Here is a 17,078-nt window from a genome sequence, read left to right as displayed (position 1 = left end):
GCGGGTACATGCAGCAAGACACATAGTTGGACAAAGTAACGTACAAAACGAGCCAACAACCTGATCACGTAGCCTTCGAGCCGCAGCGGAGACTGACAAGCTCTCACAAAAATCAACTCGAAGATCCATAGGAACAACACGTTAACCAATTTGAAGCTATCATCATGCCATTTCTTGGCCAATCAACAAAACTGTGCATCCTTCGCGGTTGCTTAGCTCTCATTCGTGCCCTTAGCCTGGGTAAGCAGCCACATTCCGAAAAAGGTAATGCGTAGCAGCACCAATTCTTGAAAGGATGCGAACCTGCAGCACCCGGATTTGTTCCTTGTTCTTATTCAGTTAGGCTGAGTTTTATCTCATTGGTTGGCTCGGTCCCACCCCTCAGTACTGAGTGCGCGATCTGGGCTGTGGCGGCCGCCGACCCAACCAACTCAATGGACAGAGAGACAATAAGTTCAAAAAGAATCACCATGAAGCTCGACAGCAAAAGATTGGACGAACAGGGAATCGAACCCTGGACCACTCACATGCTAAGCGAGTATTATACCACTAAACCATTCGCCCAGATGATTTCGCCCGGACTTGAACCGGAGACCTTCAGTGTGTTAGACTGACGTGATAACCAACTACACCACGAAACCATTTGAATTGTTGGAGACGGGAAGCAAAATTTGAGAATATGGAGCATTGGCGTTTGGTGTGGTGGAAAATCGAGTCGTGAAGCGAAAAGAAAGCCCTCATGTGGGTCCAGTCCGGGTCTGGTCCGGTCTGTTTCGGCAGGGCAGCCGGAGCACGGCCGGAGCCCAGCTCGGGAGTCTTCAGATTATTTCAAACGGTCGAATCGTGTTGATCAAGGACGGGAGGATCATTGTGACCGTTTCTCAACAATTCATTACGTAAAATACTTTGAAATTGCTTTAGGAATTGAAAGACCTCATCTTACGATATCAAGCTGTGGTAAATCGCACACGATTCAGGTGTGAATAGTCTCCTGCAATCATTCTCACTAACAATGGTTATGATTGTCTTCTACAGCTTTCCAATTGCCTCAACAAGAGTCTTTCCAATGACCCCAGCGCTGGGCGGGTTCTGCCCGGTAATCAGCCGACCATCCTTGCCGCTGACCACGACCTTGACTCCGAAAAGCCGATCCGCCTTGACATAGTGAGCTCCGTGATTCTTCATCTCAGTCTCCAGCAAGAAAGGCATCGCATCCGTAAACTGATACGCATCCTCCTCGGCGTTGGAGAATCCAGTCACCTCTTGGTCCTTGACTAGGTATTCTCCATCCGACAGCTTGACATTGACTAGGGCACCAGGACCATGGCAGACGGCCGAGACAATCTTGCCGTCCTCGTAGAACTCGCGAATCAATGCGTGAGAGACCGGGTCAACGGCCAAGTCGAACATGGCTACACAGTCAATGTTGTCAGAGATCTCACGGCACTCGCTCCGAATTCAGAATTGATTCACTTACGTCCGTGGCCACCGACGTAGAAGATTGCAGCAAACTCTGAAGATCTCTGAAGCATAGTCTCCAGCTTCTCCGTCTTCTTCCAGAGGCTCTCCTTTTCTTTCAAGAAAGCCTGGCACTCTGCGTCATCCTTGGCTTCTTGAACGGAGTAGGGATCAATCGGAGCTTCGCCGCCCTTGGGCGAGGCAACCACAATATCCACATGAGGAGCGAGTGCGTTGTAGGGGTGCACGAATTCCGGAAGGTACCATCCGGTCTTCATGCCATCCCGCGTGGGGAGGTTGTCTTGAGACGTCAAGACGACGAGAACCTTGGGCTTTACTGACATTTTGAAAGAGTGAAATGGATTATTCCAATTGCAGAAATATTCGTAATGGTCAACCTGCGATCACATCGAGACATGTAATCCGGCGTGCTCAAAGCCATCTTTTTGTATCTCTTAGTATAATGGATTTAGAGTTTTGACTCCGTAAGAGTAGCCAATTCGGGGCATGGTTCCCCACAGGATTGGGTTGAGCTGGGGACGAACATCCTAGCAAACATCACCAGGGTGGATACTTTGTCTCTCGGGGGTCGGCAGTGTCATCTCTAACTCCCTCCAAGCTTCCTGTTATCCATTAAGAGGTGTTCATCGTCGGTTCTAGCGGAAATTATGACTAACTATGTCCGAGTGTCAATGAACGACGACGTTACTCACAGTTCAAAAATTGCGAGGAAACTGCCGAAAAGTCAAGAGCGCATATATAAGCACCCCCACCCAGTCTGTTCTGCAGATGGCATGCCTAAAGTTTGACAACGATCGCCTTCACTTCTTGTGCTTTTCCAACAGCATTCCGACCTCCATTCAAAGACAGCTTTCATTCATAAAGAGCTACCAACAATCACAATGACCATCACAATCACCGTCGTATTCCCCAGCGACGACGATGCCCAGTACGACATCGAGTACTACGTCACCAAACACATGCCCCTGATCCAGGAGAGATGGGGTAAGTACGGCGTCAAGTCTTGGTCCGTAACGAAATTCCAGCCTGGAGCAGATGGAGCCAAGCCGTTGTACGCATTCGGTTCGGTCGTGTACTGGGACAACCTGGAGCAGATCAAGACGGCTTTTGGAGGCCCGGAGGTTGGGGAGATCATGGGCGACGTTTCCAACTTCTCGAACAAGGAGCCTATCTTCCTCACCGGCGAGATTTTGCATGAATAAGCAGACAAAGATGGTTTCCCGAATGTCTGGTGCTGGGATACGAGGCGATAAATTTTCGAGCCGGGTGCTCAATCGGAGAGAGGGACTTGGGTATTGCCCGATCATCACGCGTGCCTAGGTAGCTTCAAAACATAATGAGGCTTCTCCGGATTATTCATCCAGCTACACTTAAATCTATTTTGCCTTCATTCACGCTCAATTAGACAAAGCTCAGATCGTCGTCCCGCACTATTCCCGCATATCGTGCTCCCGGAGACGCGGACGAGATGGTTCATGGAATAATACAATCACTTCTCCGGTTGGCGTTCTAGCCCTGGGATTTGGCCCAACGCCACAAGGCTTGGCCAATACGCGTCTGTTCGCAATTGTAGGTCGAGGCCCTGTACTACCATGACATGGGTATGCCCTGATGGGAGCCAGAATGAGGAGCTTCCCAGTCGACCCATTTCTCAAACCATCTTCCCAGCATTTCAACACGAGTAGAACGAAGCATTGCTTCATCGTCCCTTCTCATATCCCCAAGCCATTGGCGGTGACAAACCAACCGCTATCGAAACTAAGTCTGTTGCACACAAATGCTGTTTGTTTATTTGACTTCCCGGAACGTCCCCCCGTCCATGAGCTTATTTTCCTCCGATCCGACAATGCAACGCTGCAGCGCAAACTCCGGGGTCTATCTGCCTTAAACTGTGACCTTTTCGAGCTTCCTTTCTTAGCTACAGCATGCATTTGCTTCCTTGCAAACCAGGGCACCACCTTTCGCCCAGAAGCCAATTGCTCTTGCGGACACTCTGTCACACCTTACACGTACGCGAACATGCCCATCCAGGATCGATGAAAAACGTGAAGGCCACGCGAGAGACCTTTCATCCTCGCCATCTCGCGTGTCACCCCCAAATCACCCGTCACTCTTGGCTGCATCCAAGCGCATTCTCTTCACCCAAAATTTTCTGCATTGGCCTGTCTGCCCATTGATACGGATCACCGAAATTCCACCACTCCTGAGAAGGCTGTCTTTATTAGCCGGTCCTTGGCGCAATCGCTTCCTGGTGGTATCTTTGCCAAGATCCCGAAGCAGCGGGTCGGATGGCAATCACAAGCGATGCACGACGAAAATCGGACAGGGTTCTCCGCATGGGGCCATCAGAGGTGACGATGTTGCAAAAAAGAAAGCAAGGGGAGGGGAACCCGAATTTCAAGAGCTTCCGTTGACCGAGATCGGATGTGATTACTGCGGCATATTGCGCAAGGCACAGTTGTAATGATGTTTGTGTATAAATAGTATCCTACAGATCGTCCTCCTCTTCTCCCGTCTCTCCACGCCATGTCTTTTCTGGTGGATTATTCAAGTCATCGGGAGCGTCTAAGTCATAATGAGACTGATAACAAAGGCCATTCTCTGCGCCTTCGCAGGCCTGGCCGCCGGGAACCCCCTCGACTGGCTCGGTATCGCCTCCTGGGACGTCGAGGGCTACGCCAAAGACAACCCCCTCGGCAAGACCACCGGCGGCAAGGGCGGCCCAACCGTCACCGTCTCCACCATTCCGGAGCTCCAGACCGCCGTCGCCGGCACTGATCCCAGAACCGTCGTCTTGAAGGGCTCTCTCGAGCTTCCCGCGCGGCTCAAGGTCGGCTCCAACAAGAGTCTCGTCGGGTACAAGACCACGGCACACATCACCGGCAAGGGCGTCGACGTCTTCAACTCGACCAACGTGATCCTGCAGAACTTGAAGATCAGCCACATCCTGGACAACGACTGCATCACGATCCGGAACTCGACGCGGGTGTGGGTGGATCACAACGAGTTCACCTCAGACATTAGCAAAGGCCCTGATTTCTACGTAAGTCGTGGTCGAACTTCCATGCCCTTAGCAAACGCTAACTTACGCCTTGCAGGACGGTCAAGTTGACATCATCCGCGCCTCGGACTGGATCACCGTCTCCTGGAACTACTTCCACGACCACTGGAAGTCCTCGCTGGTCGGCAACGACGCGACCTTCCGCGACCTCGACTCGGGCCACCTGCACGTCACTTACCACCATAACTACTGGCGCAACGAGGGCACGCGCGGCCCCGCGGGGCGCTTCGGCCGCCAGCACATCTACAACAACCTGTACGAGGACTTTCTCTACCAGGCCATCCACTCGCGCTCCGACAATCAGGTTCTCGTTGAGGGCAACGTCTTCCGCGGGAACACGCGCGAGGCGCTCAGCACGTATGGACTGGTCATTCCTGACGACTCGCCGAATACGTGTACGTGTGGTGATGAGGAGTTGGATGGGTTTGCTAACCTTGGGGCTCGTAAGTTGTCTTATCTGCTGTATGCCATGGGTTATGCTAAATGTTCTGTGATAGCCAACGACTGGGGCAAGGCTGGTGTCAACATCACACAGAAGGGTGACTTCTACAAGGCGCCTTATAAGTTCAAGCTCACCCCGTTGCCACTCGTAGCCCCTATCGTGAAGCTTGGTGCTGGTGTTGGTAGAGTGTAGGTGGCTGTGTGTGAAGGGAGAGCCCTCAACTATGGGGTTGGAATACTTCCCAGGCAAGAAGGATGCGGGTCGGACTCGGTGTTTCTACCTCTCATCACAAATACTTAAACAGTAATTCATCACTAAGTAGACTCTTTCCCGTATACCAAGCAACTGTCTCTCTCATTGGCGGTTCTTTTAGATTCTTCACGTGCGTCCGACACATTTCGCCTTTTGTGATACAAGCTGATTCGTCCTCAATCAAAGCCAAAAGTCTCCCAAAAGACGATCTATATCAATCCAATCAATTTCAAACATACTTCCTCAAACGGCAAAACAAAATCGCTGGTCAATTTTGAAGTTCTGGCCAAATATCCGCATGAAGCACTAGCAGGAATATGTGTTGTGTAATAGCATCACACTGTGAATTGTGCGACCGAAGTCGAATTCCTCTGTAGCCGCTCGTATCCCTGGTGTATGGGGTTCCAAACAAAGCTCAGTTGATAGAAGCTCCAGATACCTTAGTAATTAAACAGTAGAAATAGGGGAGGAACCTCTGAAACCACCAGCCTGTGTAGTGGATTATCATCAAAGGGCAGGGCTCACGGCTAAGGGTTCGCAATCACCAACATGACAACGACTCCATTTTTTGAAACTACACTACATTTCCCGTCTTCTCAATATAGACAAATCGCTATCGTGGCAAGTTTGTGCCTCAACATACTTACTGCATTTCAAAGCAACCTCATTCTTCCACCTTCTCATCCCCCGGTGTACGTCGAGACATCACGCGCTCGTGATACAATCTTTATGTCTCTGAGTAAACGAGATTGAGATAAGGCAGATAGCTAAGTAACTATATATTGAGGAATTAATCTTGAGTTTACAATTCACACCACGCCCGATAGTTGAGAAATTGGGCTGTCAGAGACGTTTACAGTTTCATACCATAATCAGAGAGACTGTAGGACTCGGGGATGCCAGCCTTTAATAAAACACTAAAATGAAACTAGCCCTGAACGTATGCGCTTGCCCTTGGTTTATTTGAACTAACATAAACCTTAGGCAATACAGACGCTGGAGGATCACATCACGCCGAAAATGATGTGAAGACATTTGAACTCGGATCCTTCATTTACTGATACGAAGTCATGACCACAAGCTCGAGCTTCATCTTCAAGAAGAAAAGGCAGAGGTAGTACATACGAAAGAAACCCCGATTGTTGAGGAGATGAGTTCACAACAGATGTCTCGGATATTTATATACACATCACCAGCGCCTAGCCTTTGTAAACCGATCTCATCATTCTGGTATAAATTAGTCATTTCTCACGGATCTCACTCTTACCTCACAACACAATCTTCTTACTTTTCTCGATCTCTTATTTGCAGATTTGGGGCCCCAAAGAAACCATCAATCAAATCCTTCAGCAGACAACGCCAGAGCCCAAACGCACGATATTATGACCAGCAGCCTCCGTCCGCCAGCCATTCTACTCCCAGATTATCCAAACATGCATACCCCACGAACAGTGCTCATAGTTCCGTATCACAGTACCACCCCATTCGCCTTGTCTTCTCCATGACAATTTGACCAAGGTACTGATGACGTAGTTTGCAACCATTATGGTTGCGAAAACACAACACCCTCCCATCCAATGCCAATGGTGCTAAAGTAGACCACTCCTTCGGGGTCGCATATTTAAGAGACCGAACCAAATAAATGCTGGGGACAGTCCCATCTGCCAGCACTATAAAATCTCCGTAATTCCCTTCGATATTCGGTCCTCAACGGCGATGCATTATGGTAATTTACACCTTAATGAAGGGGGGAAGGCTTACACTCGATCAACAGTCAAATTCCCCGGGCCACGTCTGGCTGGAAACCTTCGAGCCATCTCCCCACATCCTCTCGAGACCTCAAATTGTGGTGGCATAGTCCCTACTATCTTTCAATACCTGTACCAATACCCTCAGAACGCGAATGCTGGACGGTGACAGCTTCCATGGACGAGGGGTTTGTTCCAGAGGTACCACGCGGATTGTTACTCAGGCTGGGTCACATATGCACGCATGCGGCTCTGTGGACCGACGAGGGACCGCGTATGGTGCCCGTTTCAGTCTCGTCGTTTACATTGCTGCGTTCTTTGCAACAATCTTCACTCCAGAAAGATTACACATTTTATATACGTCCCCTTCAACAACGAGCCCACATCACCATGAATATCCACGCAACTCCACGCCGTAAGTCCTTCCGGGGCGTCATCGCCATAGTCTGGGAAAACTTCCAACCCCCACGTTCAGACGAACCGCAGCGCCGTATCTGCATCAACCGAGTGACCGACAAACATGAACAAGTTATAAAAGCACATTAAAAGGTCCAGAGACGGGAATTCTCCAGACGAACCCAAATGGGCGGTCTACAAATTCGCCAGGGCCAAATTTCCTCCAGTCGTAACCAAGTTTACACGCTAGGGGTGGAGAGTCTTGCATTCGGAGTCGGAGGGAAGCTGCTCACTCAGTACGTGTTCTCCTGAATACGTTCGTCTACACCGCCGAGGACGATGCCAGACGATGGTTGAAGACTGCCGTCAGCAAATCTACTTCGTCCACCAGAAAACTGTCAGAAAGCAAAGTTCATCCAACTTTGTACTCAAGTCAGCGACGGACAGAGATGTTGTGGCTCGATTGTGCAGTCTCGCCCAGGTTAATTCCACAGGACAAACCGCTTCTTATGTCCCGCCCCAGCCCCTTCAGTCACGATATCTCAGCCGCCAATATCGGCACGAGGACACAAGCTACCCCAGCTGAACACCACAACGGAGCTTTCACTCCATTGGACCAACCAGACAAATTTTCACTTTCAAAAGTGAATCAGTCTAAACACACCCGCGGACAAACTCCAGTCACCTTCCCAACTCCCCACACCCCCGTCCCGTCCACTCCCAGTATCCTCCCAGTTAGCCTCAAGTCCAACAACTACTCACTTACTAATAGCCCGACGTCAAGAAAGCGGATTCATCCGACCTCAAACCTCCAACATCCTCCCAGTCACCACAAACTACAGCAGATGCCGACATCTCCCCGAAAAGCCAACACACCCTCTTCAGACGAAACAAACCACAAAAGAGAGCCCACTCACACACCTACATCTCTACGGCACAACAAAACCTTCAACTGCAACACACATGAGACGGAAAAATGAAGAGGACAAAAGAGAGACAGAGATCATCCCGTTCGTCCTTTTCTCTCTATCACCACTTCCCCTCCATCTCTTCACACAAGTCATTCGGTCCGCAAGTCTAAAAAGGTTGTCAATCCCAACAGCTTCCCTCACCTCAACCTTTTCTTACCCGCAAACTTCGTATCTGTCCTCCCGCCGGTTAAGCCACAATCCACTCACACGAACCCTTTCCACTTCGCCCCAAACAAGGCAACAAACTCGCCGAGATGGAGAAGGCCATCCCGTATACTTGCGAAAAAATCTTTCAGCTCGCACACGCGACGGTCCTCACGATGAACCATATCAAAACCTGACATATCAGCCCCCTGGGTTGAAGGCCACCCCACCTGGAATGCAACGCGCCAATGTGTTTCGATTGACTTTGAGGCGGCATATCAAAAAGGCCAACACATTCGCCTCGGAAATTGGCTTCACATGCAGCTGGAGAGTTCCACTGCAGACGCCAAAGTAACAACGACCAATTTCTGCGTCAGGAAAGATGCCTACCCGACTGCATGTGATTACCGTTAGCCATCTGAACTTCTGAAGTGGAAAGTCGCAACGCCGGCAGGCCTTGGTGCTGACGGCGGCCGGAGACCGGTGCGCTAAGCCCGTAAGCGCGGCGAACGTTACCACCTCCCCGAGACTTTCAGGAGGAATTATTACGACCTCAGGCTCCCGTGGCTCCTTAGCCATCCGACGTCGGCCGAGTGCAGTCGACTCGCGCGGTCGTATCGGCGCAGAGATGATCCCTCCAATGAATCCAGTGGCCAGCGTGAACCAGAGCCTGCAGGAAGTCGAGCCTCACCATTGATCTCAACACGCCTATCCCCGCACCTAGGTTCACATGACAAACTCTCCATGTACATAAGAGATGCCAGAATCTCAGTGGCGGCTGCCCAAAACTCACACTTAAGGTTCAGCTACCCGACTCACCGATAAATGTCCAAAAACGGAATATTTCTAACCATCTTGGACGTCGTGCCGTCCGGGTAGGAATCCCACAACTTCCCGGGGACTACATCTGGCGTTCGGGCCCCTTCCTTGCTGTCCCCGGAGGACAGCCAAAGGACAGGGGCGACTTTTGAGATCCAACCGCAGCTTGGGATTGGTCAACTCGCAACATCCGATTTAACACAAGCTCATCTTGGAGATAGGATCGACGACGAAGAGCTGCTTGAGGTCTGAATCAACATGCTGGAGCGTGGCGTACTGATGAACAGTGGATCGTGATGCACTGCGCGATCAATCTGCCTGGACTACGCCACGGCAGTGAGTGTAATGCCTTACTACGAGAGGCAACCAACATCCTATTGCTGTTGGCAAACTGAAGCCGCGCAGAGTTGACAGCTCCCGGCACTGTTCTCAGCGTGCAATAATGTGCCCCGTGAGGCCATGAGGGAATAACAAACAGTGTTCCGCCTAAAAAACCGGAGACATGAGTCAAGAGTGGGTTGTCGCTAAATGTACGCCCTGACCGGTACGGAAAAGTACCTGTGCTGAGCTCGCTACCCAAAAGGCCAAAAGGGTAAGGCCAAAGGTCTGCCCAGACGACAAATTTGCAAACGAACGGGAGGCTCCCACGCTCCCCAAACCCTGCCGTTCATCGTCGAGGTGCATGCGGGTAGATGATAGAAGGTGACCTGGCGAGTTCGAACAAGAAGGTTTCATAGCCGAGTCAGGTTGCGGCGGACGAGTGGCCGTGGAACATCGCACCGGGCACGGGGGAGCAGAAGGCCGAGGAACCTGGCACATTACCGCGGACGGACGGGATGTTTGCGACGCGGCAATGGTGAACGGAGCTGTTGAACGAGGACTCCGGACGGCTCAGGTCAGCAGGGCAGGGGTGTCGTCGATCAACGTGGTCCTTTCCCCAGAGTATGGCGACTCGACCTCCCGACTTCAGATACGGCCTTGTCGCTCAGATTGGCTTCCAAGATTTTGGGTGGACCGGGAGAGTTGCAAAAAAAATTATGGGAATGCTGCGACGGGGTGCGCTGAGGGGAACGGAGATTGCTTCTCACCAGGCGCTGCAACCCTCGTTATCGGACGACAGCTGAGGGCAAAGCCGCGTGTCAGCGAGGACGGCTTCGAGAAGCTTTTCGCTGGCTAAGTAGTGTGTAATGCTCAGAAAGACGGCTCAAGCTGCCGCCCAACCCACCTCGTAGCAGTAGGCGAACGCACTGTCGGAATACAGTGCTGCATTGCAGGTTCTGGATCAGGGAAGACGTGCATTCGCGAGCTTTGTGGAATTGAAAAAGACAGCTGGTGATTCGTCTTGACAGTATGCGGATGAGACAAGCCCAACCTTGCTAGCTCCAAAATGCTGCTGAGGACGCAAGTCAGTCCGGTGTCTGATGAGAGCCTGACTTTGGGACTAGCATCGAGGCTAATGTACCCAGTGGACTTGATGTACATGGTCAGAATGTCCTTTGGGGCCATTCCGGGCTCCGGAAGCATGTTATTTCGAGGAGGCACGCAGGCGGTGATCGATGCGTTTGTGGCTTTTCAGGGCCAGACGGTAGAGCTTATTGTCGGCGATGACAGTAGTAGAAGACCATTCGACTGACAGCAGATTTCTTGTATCACAACCGGATGCTTGCAAGAACTTGTGTCCGTGCACAGGACAAAAATGCCCAGACAAGGGCTTCTCAGCTCTGAAAGGACCCCTGAAGAAACGGCCGGAGATGAAAACGCGGGTGAGATTATGCCGGACCTTCGTCGTGGGACGCAGAAGAAACGTCAAAACCCAAGTCGTCCAAAGGCACTATTCGCTGCCACGAATTTTCGACTGGCGACAGCATTTACCCCATACAGGCAAATGTGTGAAGCCCAACAGGATAACCGTCGCAGCTTGTGATGGCAGGCCGAATGCCACTGACGAGGGCCGCTTCTGAGGCCCGAGAGGCTAGGCCATAGCGAGCCAATCTGGTGGCCAGTTAAAAGCGAGGGAGAAAAAAAAAGGCCAGAGATCTAACTCTTTTCCACACTTCGATCCACGGTAGCAGTGGGAATTCTCCTTTTTGTAGACACCCCCCTCCACCCCGGTCGAATGATTTCATTTCTCGATCAAAGACCTGTCGAGGCCATGATTCGTCCACAAGCCAGCAGCTCGCGAACGAGAACACATAATGGTTTTCCTTTCTATGCCGCTCTGGCAAGGCCTCACCTAAGGGCAAGACATCTCAGACATTGAATAAGTCGAGCACAATGTCGCCTTTGGCAATGAAAAATTTGCCTAACATTTATTTGGCACAATGGGAGATGCTCGAGGATCTTCCGGGCTGGGCCGGCTTGCCCGGCTGGCAGTTTAGTTGTCGACGGCGCGCCCTGTACTCAGTCGAGTTAGAGGATCACCGCCTGGGCGCGCCGCTCGGGCGCTGAGCCGACAGGGGAAAGGCAGCGCTGTCGGCACCGCGTGTGCGGCAGAGTGTTGGCCCGTCCGGACCGCCGCCGTGCAATAAACGCGTCCCCTAGATGCCGAAAACACAGCGTGTCATGGAGACGCGAAAACACTTTAACCAGCACTCGTAATGGAGGGGCCGGCGCTATTCAGCCCTGGTAGACAGGGTTTTCAGAAGCGATCCGGTGCTTCGGCGTGCCCAGAGGGAGAAGTTGAAAAATACAGATGACCGATGGCGCTGACAACGTCATCTGAAAGCCAGGGGTGTCCTGTTCAGGAGAGGGACCAGGGAGAGGCAATATCGACGTCTGCTATGGACCAGTTGCCAATCCGAGCGTGCTCCTCTGGGCAAGGAAGCCATGGCTTTTCAAAAGGAGGAAGGGGAGAAAGAATTGACGTGTCTTTTCTGTAGTCAGGGTTGTCTCGTCGGGCAGACATCGTCCACCGGCTCCGGGTTCGTCGGTGATGAGCGGGACAGGGGAAAGAACCGCGGAGGAGAGGTCCGACATCGAGGCAAGTCGATGCCACGTTGTCCTCGGGCGTGTCGCTGACCCCGATACGATGGAGACGAGGTCATGGATGATGGTAGAGAGAGAAAAAGAGAGAGTGCACGGCAGTTGCAGTAGCAAGTGAGTCGGGTGTTTTGTTGGCAGCACAGATGAAGCGAGAAAACACCTGGACCGTGGGAGTGGTGCTCATGACTTGTTTGAGTTGAGTTGACACTGTTGCGGCGTTTCGAAACGTGGTGCGCGCACAATCGGCTAGCGAGGCACGAGTTTGATAGCAGCTGCAGCAAAGGTTAATAGCACGACATGTCACACGGATGACCCTTCACTTGCGTCTGGCGACTCGACGTCGATTCCTCGAGATGGACAAGCTCAACTCAAGACGGACCAGGAGGCTGGCCGACGCTTTTCGGAGTCCACGAGGGGTTCGCGTGGAGGAGGCCAGTGGCAGGAAAAAGAAATGAGAGGAGGCCGTGTCTCAAATGCAAGTTGCCCGTCTTCGCCTGGCGTGCCCGCCATCCCATCTCTGGTGGTGGTTGTTCGGCAGCCGGTGCTTGATTAGAGAGAGACATGTGAGCGGGAAGGACCCGATCAATGGACATCATCTGGAATGGTGACCAGAATGACCGCGTTCGCAACTGGGATTGCCGGGCCGATGAGGCCCTTGACAGCTGGATACGGCGAAGATAGCGAAGGGGTTATCGTGTCGCCCGAAGTAAAAGCAAGCATCGTATGAGGCAGCTGGTTTGCAGTGCAGGGAATGATGGCGAGAGGTGCAGATGTTGAGGTTGAGGATGGGTTGATGGGAGGCCTGGAGGATTGGATGTGACGCAGGGTTGCAGGACGGTCTGACGGGAAAGAGCATCGCCTATGCGACGGGAATGAGTAACTGCGAAAATGAATGATCTGGCGGCTGGTCGATGCTAATAACGCAGTCTATGCATCTTCGACAGTGTCGACAGCGTCAATGTCGAGTGCGGGTTGCGTGCGCATAGCAGTATCGTGAGTTGGCAATCAGCTGAGCAGGTGGTGATTTGGAGCCCCCTCGGAGCTTCTCAGTAAAGGAAGCCAAGCGAGTGGCAGCTGCGTGCGTACCTTTCCTCCCGTGCAGTGCCTTAGGAAAGAGCCGATAGGCTGACTCCCAGCTGCAGGGAAGGATCCCCTCCCCCTTGGGCACGCCCCCTCCCCCCTCTCCTTCCGTGACGCCATTTCGCGTTCAGATCGGTACGTACCGGATATGCCGCTGGAGCCACCCCTCGAGCTCAGGCAGAGTTGGGAAGGAGTCGATTTATTCGAACGAATACCAGCGAAAGTAATAAGGTGAGTTGGTATTCGCACATAATAAGGAGGTACCTGAGCAACTACGAATAAGTAGGGCAGGGCAGCAGCACTTTCTGGTTAGCGTGTCTCTCCCGCCCCCGTATGATCTGCCCGGAGGATTGCCCTACCCTCAAATGCCCTACCGTCTCTTTGGGCTGCTGCGAAATGAGCTTCGATGCACAACAACCTCTGCATTTTTGGGCGCGGTGACAAGAAAATGGAGGCTGGACCGTGATGATCATGGGCCGCCGCCGCATCCACGCCTGCGGAGCTGATGGTTGGGGATTGGAGCAAGAACACTGCGTAGTATGGAGCCAGAGGCCCAGAGCTTGAGCTACAGCTGCCAGCAGCAACAAAAAATCAATAAGAAGAGACAGCAACAAGGTTTTCAGGCAGACGGGGGACGCGAGGAGACGATGCCGGGATCCATGGGGGTGACCTGTGTGTGATGCTTGTCAGGACAGCAGCTCCATGCCACGCCAAGAGCGCACTGTCGCCGACGGACAACAGCGGCTTTGTTTTGACCTTTTGATGCCCGGGAATTGTCTTGCTGCCGGCTGGCTGGGTTGTGGTCTATCGGCATGCCATCTGGGTCGGTAGGTAGTGTCCCATGTCCGTCTTTTGAGGAGCCCTGTCGAGTGAGGACGGGAGGACGGGAGTGAGTGAGGCCATTTCCAAGAATACCTACCTTAGACAGGTAGTAAGGAAGGAAAGCAAGGCCAGGCCCGAGATGCACGAAATGCACGAAATGCATCTCCCTCCCTTCCTTCCTTCCAGGTTCCATTGGCAGCTGCCTGTCATCTTCCAATCGGCAGTCGTAGAATTGCGGGAAGGACATGTGCGGCAGGTACCACCTGGAGAGGGAGGTACACCCGCAGACCGTCTCTTTCTCTTCGTACCACCAGACGGGCTTGCGTTTTCACCCGCTCCCAAGACTGCGCTTTCCTGCACCTGCCTGCATCTTCCTGTCATTAACCTGGGTTGCCTGCCTGCCTCGCATCAGAGAACTAACCGGACGTTGGCACTTGCTTGACTCTGATCAGTGCTTCGCAAGTCGACCACCGGTTCCCGTATCCTGTGTGTCCATTTCTTATCCGAAGATCTGTCTCAGAGCTCCCCCAAGATTCGGAAGCCTGAGGCCGTGACAAGGAGGGAGAGAAAAAAAAAAGTGACTGAGCAGTCCTTGGAGTCGGCGCACGTACCTGACTGACCCAGGCACTCAGTCAGCCGCCCTGGGCTGCTGGACGTGGTTGCAGGCCGTCGTCTGCCGGCGTGGCCTTTAAAGATGCCGTGCCTTGCTCGGTTTGGTTTCGTTTCTTGACTGGCGCAGCCACTGTTCGCCCAGACTCGGACGCTCTGAACGCACGGCATCGACATCCACTGTCCACCACCAGGGCCCCACTCATTCGATGCGCCGTATCTTGGTTCTAATGCTTTTCTGTCGTCTTTTCTTGGATGGCCATCTGCGCGCTATCTACAGCTGGTAAGGCGCGGCGCAAGGCGAGCAGGCAAAATGTACGTAAGGTACGCTCGATGTGCCCCACTTGGAGGCTCCGTCGCCGCGGAGTGTGCCTGTGTATTTGATCCGAGGTACCTTACCGGGACCTTCTGCCTCGAGGTACCTTGGTCAGCATATACGGCGTACGTTTGGAATGGGCTTAAAGTGTAGAAACTTGGAGACAGTGATTTGTTGTAACTGCATATCTGTGAGGATTCTATTGCATCTTCACGAGATGCACACTGCCTGCAATGTAGAGTTGAGGTGAGGAAGGAATGAGACGGGAAATGGATATCAGCCGTGGAAGTAAGGTAACCAACGCATCTCTAAAAAGAAGGAAGTAACCTCAACGCACTGCAAGGAGGGCAGGTACCTTTCTGCCCTCCTAGCCGGGGGCAAGTACGAATACCTGAATACCTACCTACTTACCTACCTTGTCTGGGAGGTCTCTCCCTCCCTTCCACACCAGTGAACGAACAGACTCACACCACCCACCACACTCATACTCCATCCAGTACCTGCCTGCCTGCCCTGCCTGGGCTGGCTGGGTCTGCTCCTTCTTACCCGACGCCAGTGCCAGATCCAAAAAGTAAGAAGTCACGAATCACACGCCCCCCCTAAAAAAGTTCAGGTCGCGCCTTCCCTAGGACTTTCCCTGTGCTGCTGCGGGCAGGTAGTGTGGCCCTTTCCCCTTCCCTTTGGCTTTCCCCATCCGCACACTCCACGACCAGTCCCGGTGCTGTGCTGGTAGGTGCAGCCCAGTCCTGTCCAGTAGAGTAGGTACCTGCCTGCACAGCGAGCGCCGCCGCGCCCATCGCCAGAACCCGGTCTGTCTTCTTCTCTAGCTTTCCCTCCCTCTTTCTCCATTACTCTTACCTCCTCCCCATCCCACTTCCATCATTCTTCCCTTTCTTCCCCTTTTCCTTTAGAGTTGCACCTCTCTGCCCTCTTGCTGCTGTCTCTCTGCCTGTCTGCGCGTCGTCTGCCTGATCTCTCGTCTGCTGCTCTGCGTTGTGCTGCGGTTTTTGCAAAAAACGAAGCATCCTTTTCAGCGATTGTCTTGGTTGCAAAAGTCGTGCCTCTGCCACTGCTTTTTTACTACCCTGACCGGCCTCACGTCACCACTGACTGAGCGAGATCCACGTCCACGGCCCTCACAGCTACGGAAAAAAAAAATCTCTGCGCGCAAGTTCCTTGTCGGTTTCTTCCCCTCGCCGTTTAACCCCCGAAAAATCTTCACAAGAGAAAAATTACTCTTCAGTAATCCTCCCCCCATACCCTCTTTCTCTTTCCCCTCCCCTTACGAGTCGCACGCCGTTTCTCCTGGTTATCCGGAAAAAGAGTCTTTTTGTTGGCGCCCAAAAGTAAGTCCACCTCTCCGTCTTCCTTTGTCTCTCTTCCTATTCGACAATCCCCCCCTTCGCGTCGTCGCAGTCGCAATCGCAGTCGCAAAGATCGACCTCGAGCCCGATTTTCCCGTCTTCGGCATCTTCGGCAATCCTTTGCTCGAGGCAATCGACGCCGTATGCTTCGAATTGGCAGAGCCACACCCGACAGTGGCCGGGCCCGGCTTTGGACTGCAGTCTCGGGCGCATCGAACGACCCCTCCATGCGTCGTGGATCATCCTGGGTGTTGGCTGTCGATCGTCCAACCAACGTCGACTCCATTCGAGCTGAACATCGCGACCTGAACGGCATTGCCCGGCGGATGCAATGCCTACGGCGACGTAATTCGATGCCTCTCCCTCGCAGGCCATGGCCATGTCGCCTAAGTACCCCGCTCACGACCCGCCCACCACGCCGTTGTACCTCGCCTACCCGCCTTCGAGCAGCATTATTCAGCTATGCATAATGGAGGATGACCATTTGACAGCTGTCATCTCGACCCCAACGATTGATACGGCGTGGCGGGAGTTGCAGATGTTGGACGGCACTATGCTGTCGCAAAATATCGAGAAAAGCGCAAGGCACCGTC

The 17,078-nt window shown here is 52.8% G+C and overlaps 3 protein-coding genes across 3 annotated transcripts; 2 read left to right on the top strand and 1 right to left on the bottom strand.

Annotated features, from left to right (window-relative positions):
- Positions 1-1,029: 1,029 nt before the first annotated feature.
- On the bottom strand, positions 1,030-1,802 carry CGCS363_v000309 (Glutathione-independent glyoxalase; the record flags this gene model as incomplete). The annotated part of the gene is made up of 2 exons (XM_036632158.1): positions 1,030-1,412; positions 1,478-1,802. The coding sequence occupies 2 exons, from the start codon at positions 1,800-1,802 to the stop codon at positions 1,030-1,032; spliced, it is 708 nt and encodes a 235-aa protein (XP_036501968.1).
- Positions 1,803-2,360: 558 nt separating this feature from the next.
- CGCS363_v000308 (uncharacterized protein) lies at positions 2,361-2,681 on the top strand (the record flags this gene model as incomplete). The annotated part of the gene is made up of 1 exon (XM_036632157.1): positions 2,361-2,681. The coding sequence occupies one exon, from the start codon at positions 2,361-2,363 to the stop codon at positions 2,679-2,681; it is 321 nt and encodes a 106-aa protein (XP_036501969.1).
- Positions 2,682-4,054: 1,373 nt separating this feature from the next.
- On the top strand, positions 4,055-5,174 carry plyB-0 (putative pectate lyase B; the record flags this gene model as incomplete). Its single annotated transcript, XM_036632156.1, has 3 exons — positions 4,055-4,522; positions 4,578-4,983; positions 5,038-5,174. The coding sequence occupies 3 exons, from the start codon at positions 4,055-4,057 to the stop codon at positions 5,172-5,174; spliced, it is 1,011 nt and encodes a 336-aa protein (XP_036501972.1).
- Positions 5,175-17,078: the final 11,904 nt, after the last annotated feature.

Source organism: Colletotrichum siamense, assembly GCF_013390195.1.
Source record: "Colletotrichum siamense strain Cg363 chromosome Unknown KSG_Cg363_contig01, whole genome shotgun sequence".
NCBI classification, from domain to species: domain Eukaryota; kingdom Fungi; phylum Ascomycota; class Sordariomycetes; order Glomerellales; family Glomerellaceae; genus Colletotrichum; species Colletotrichum siamense.
This window is presented reverse-complemented; position numbering and strand designations above follow the sequence as displayed.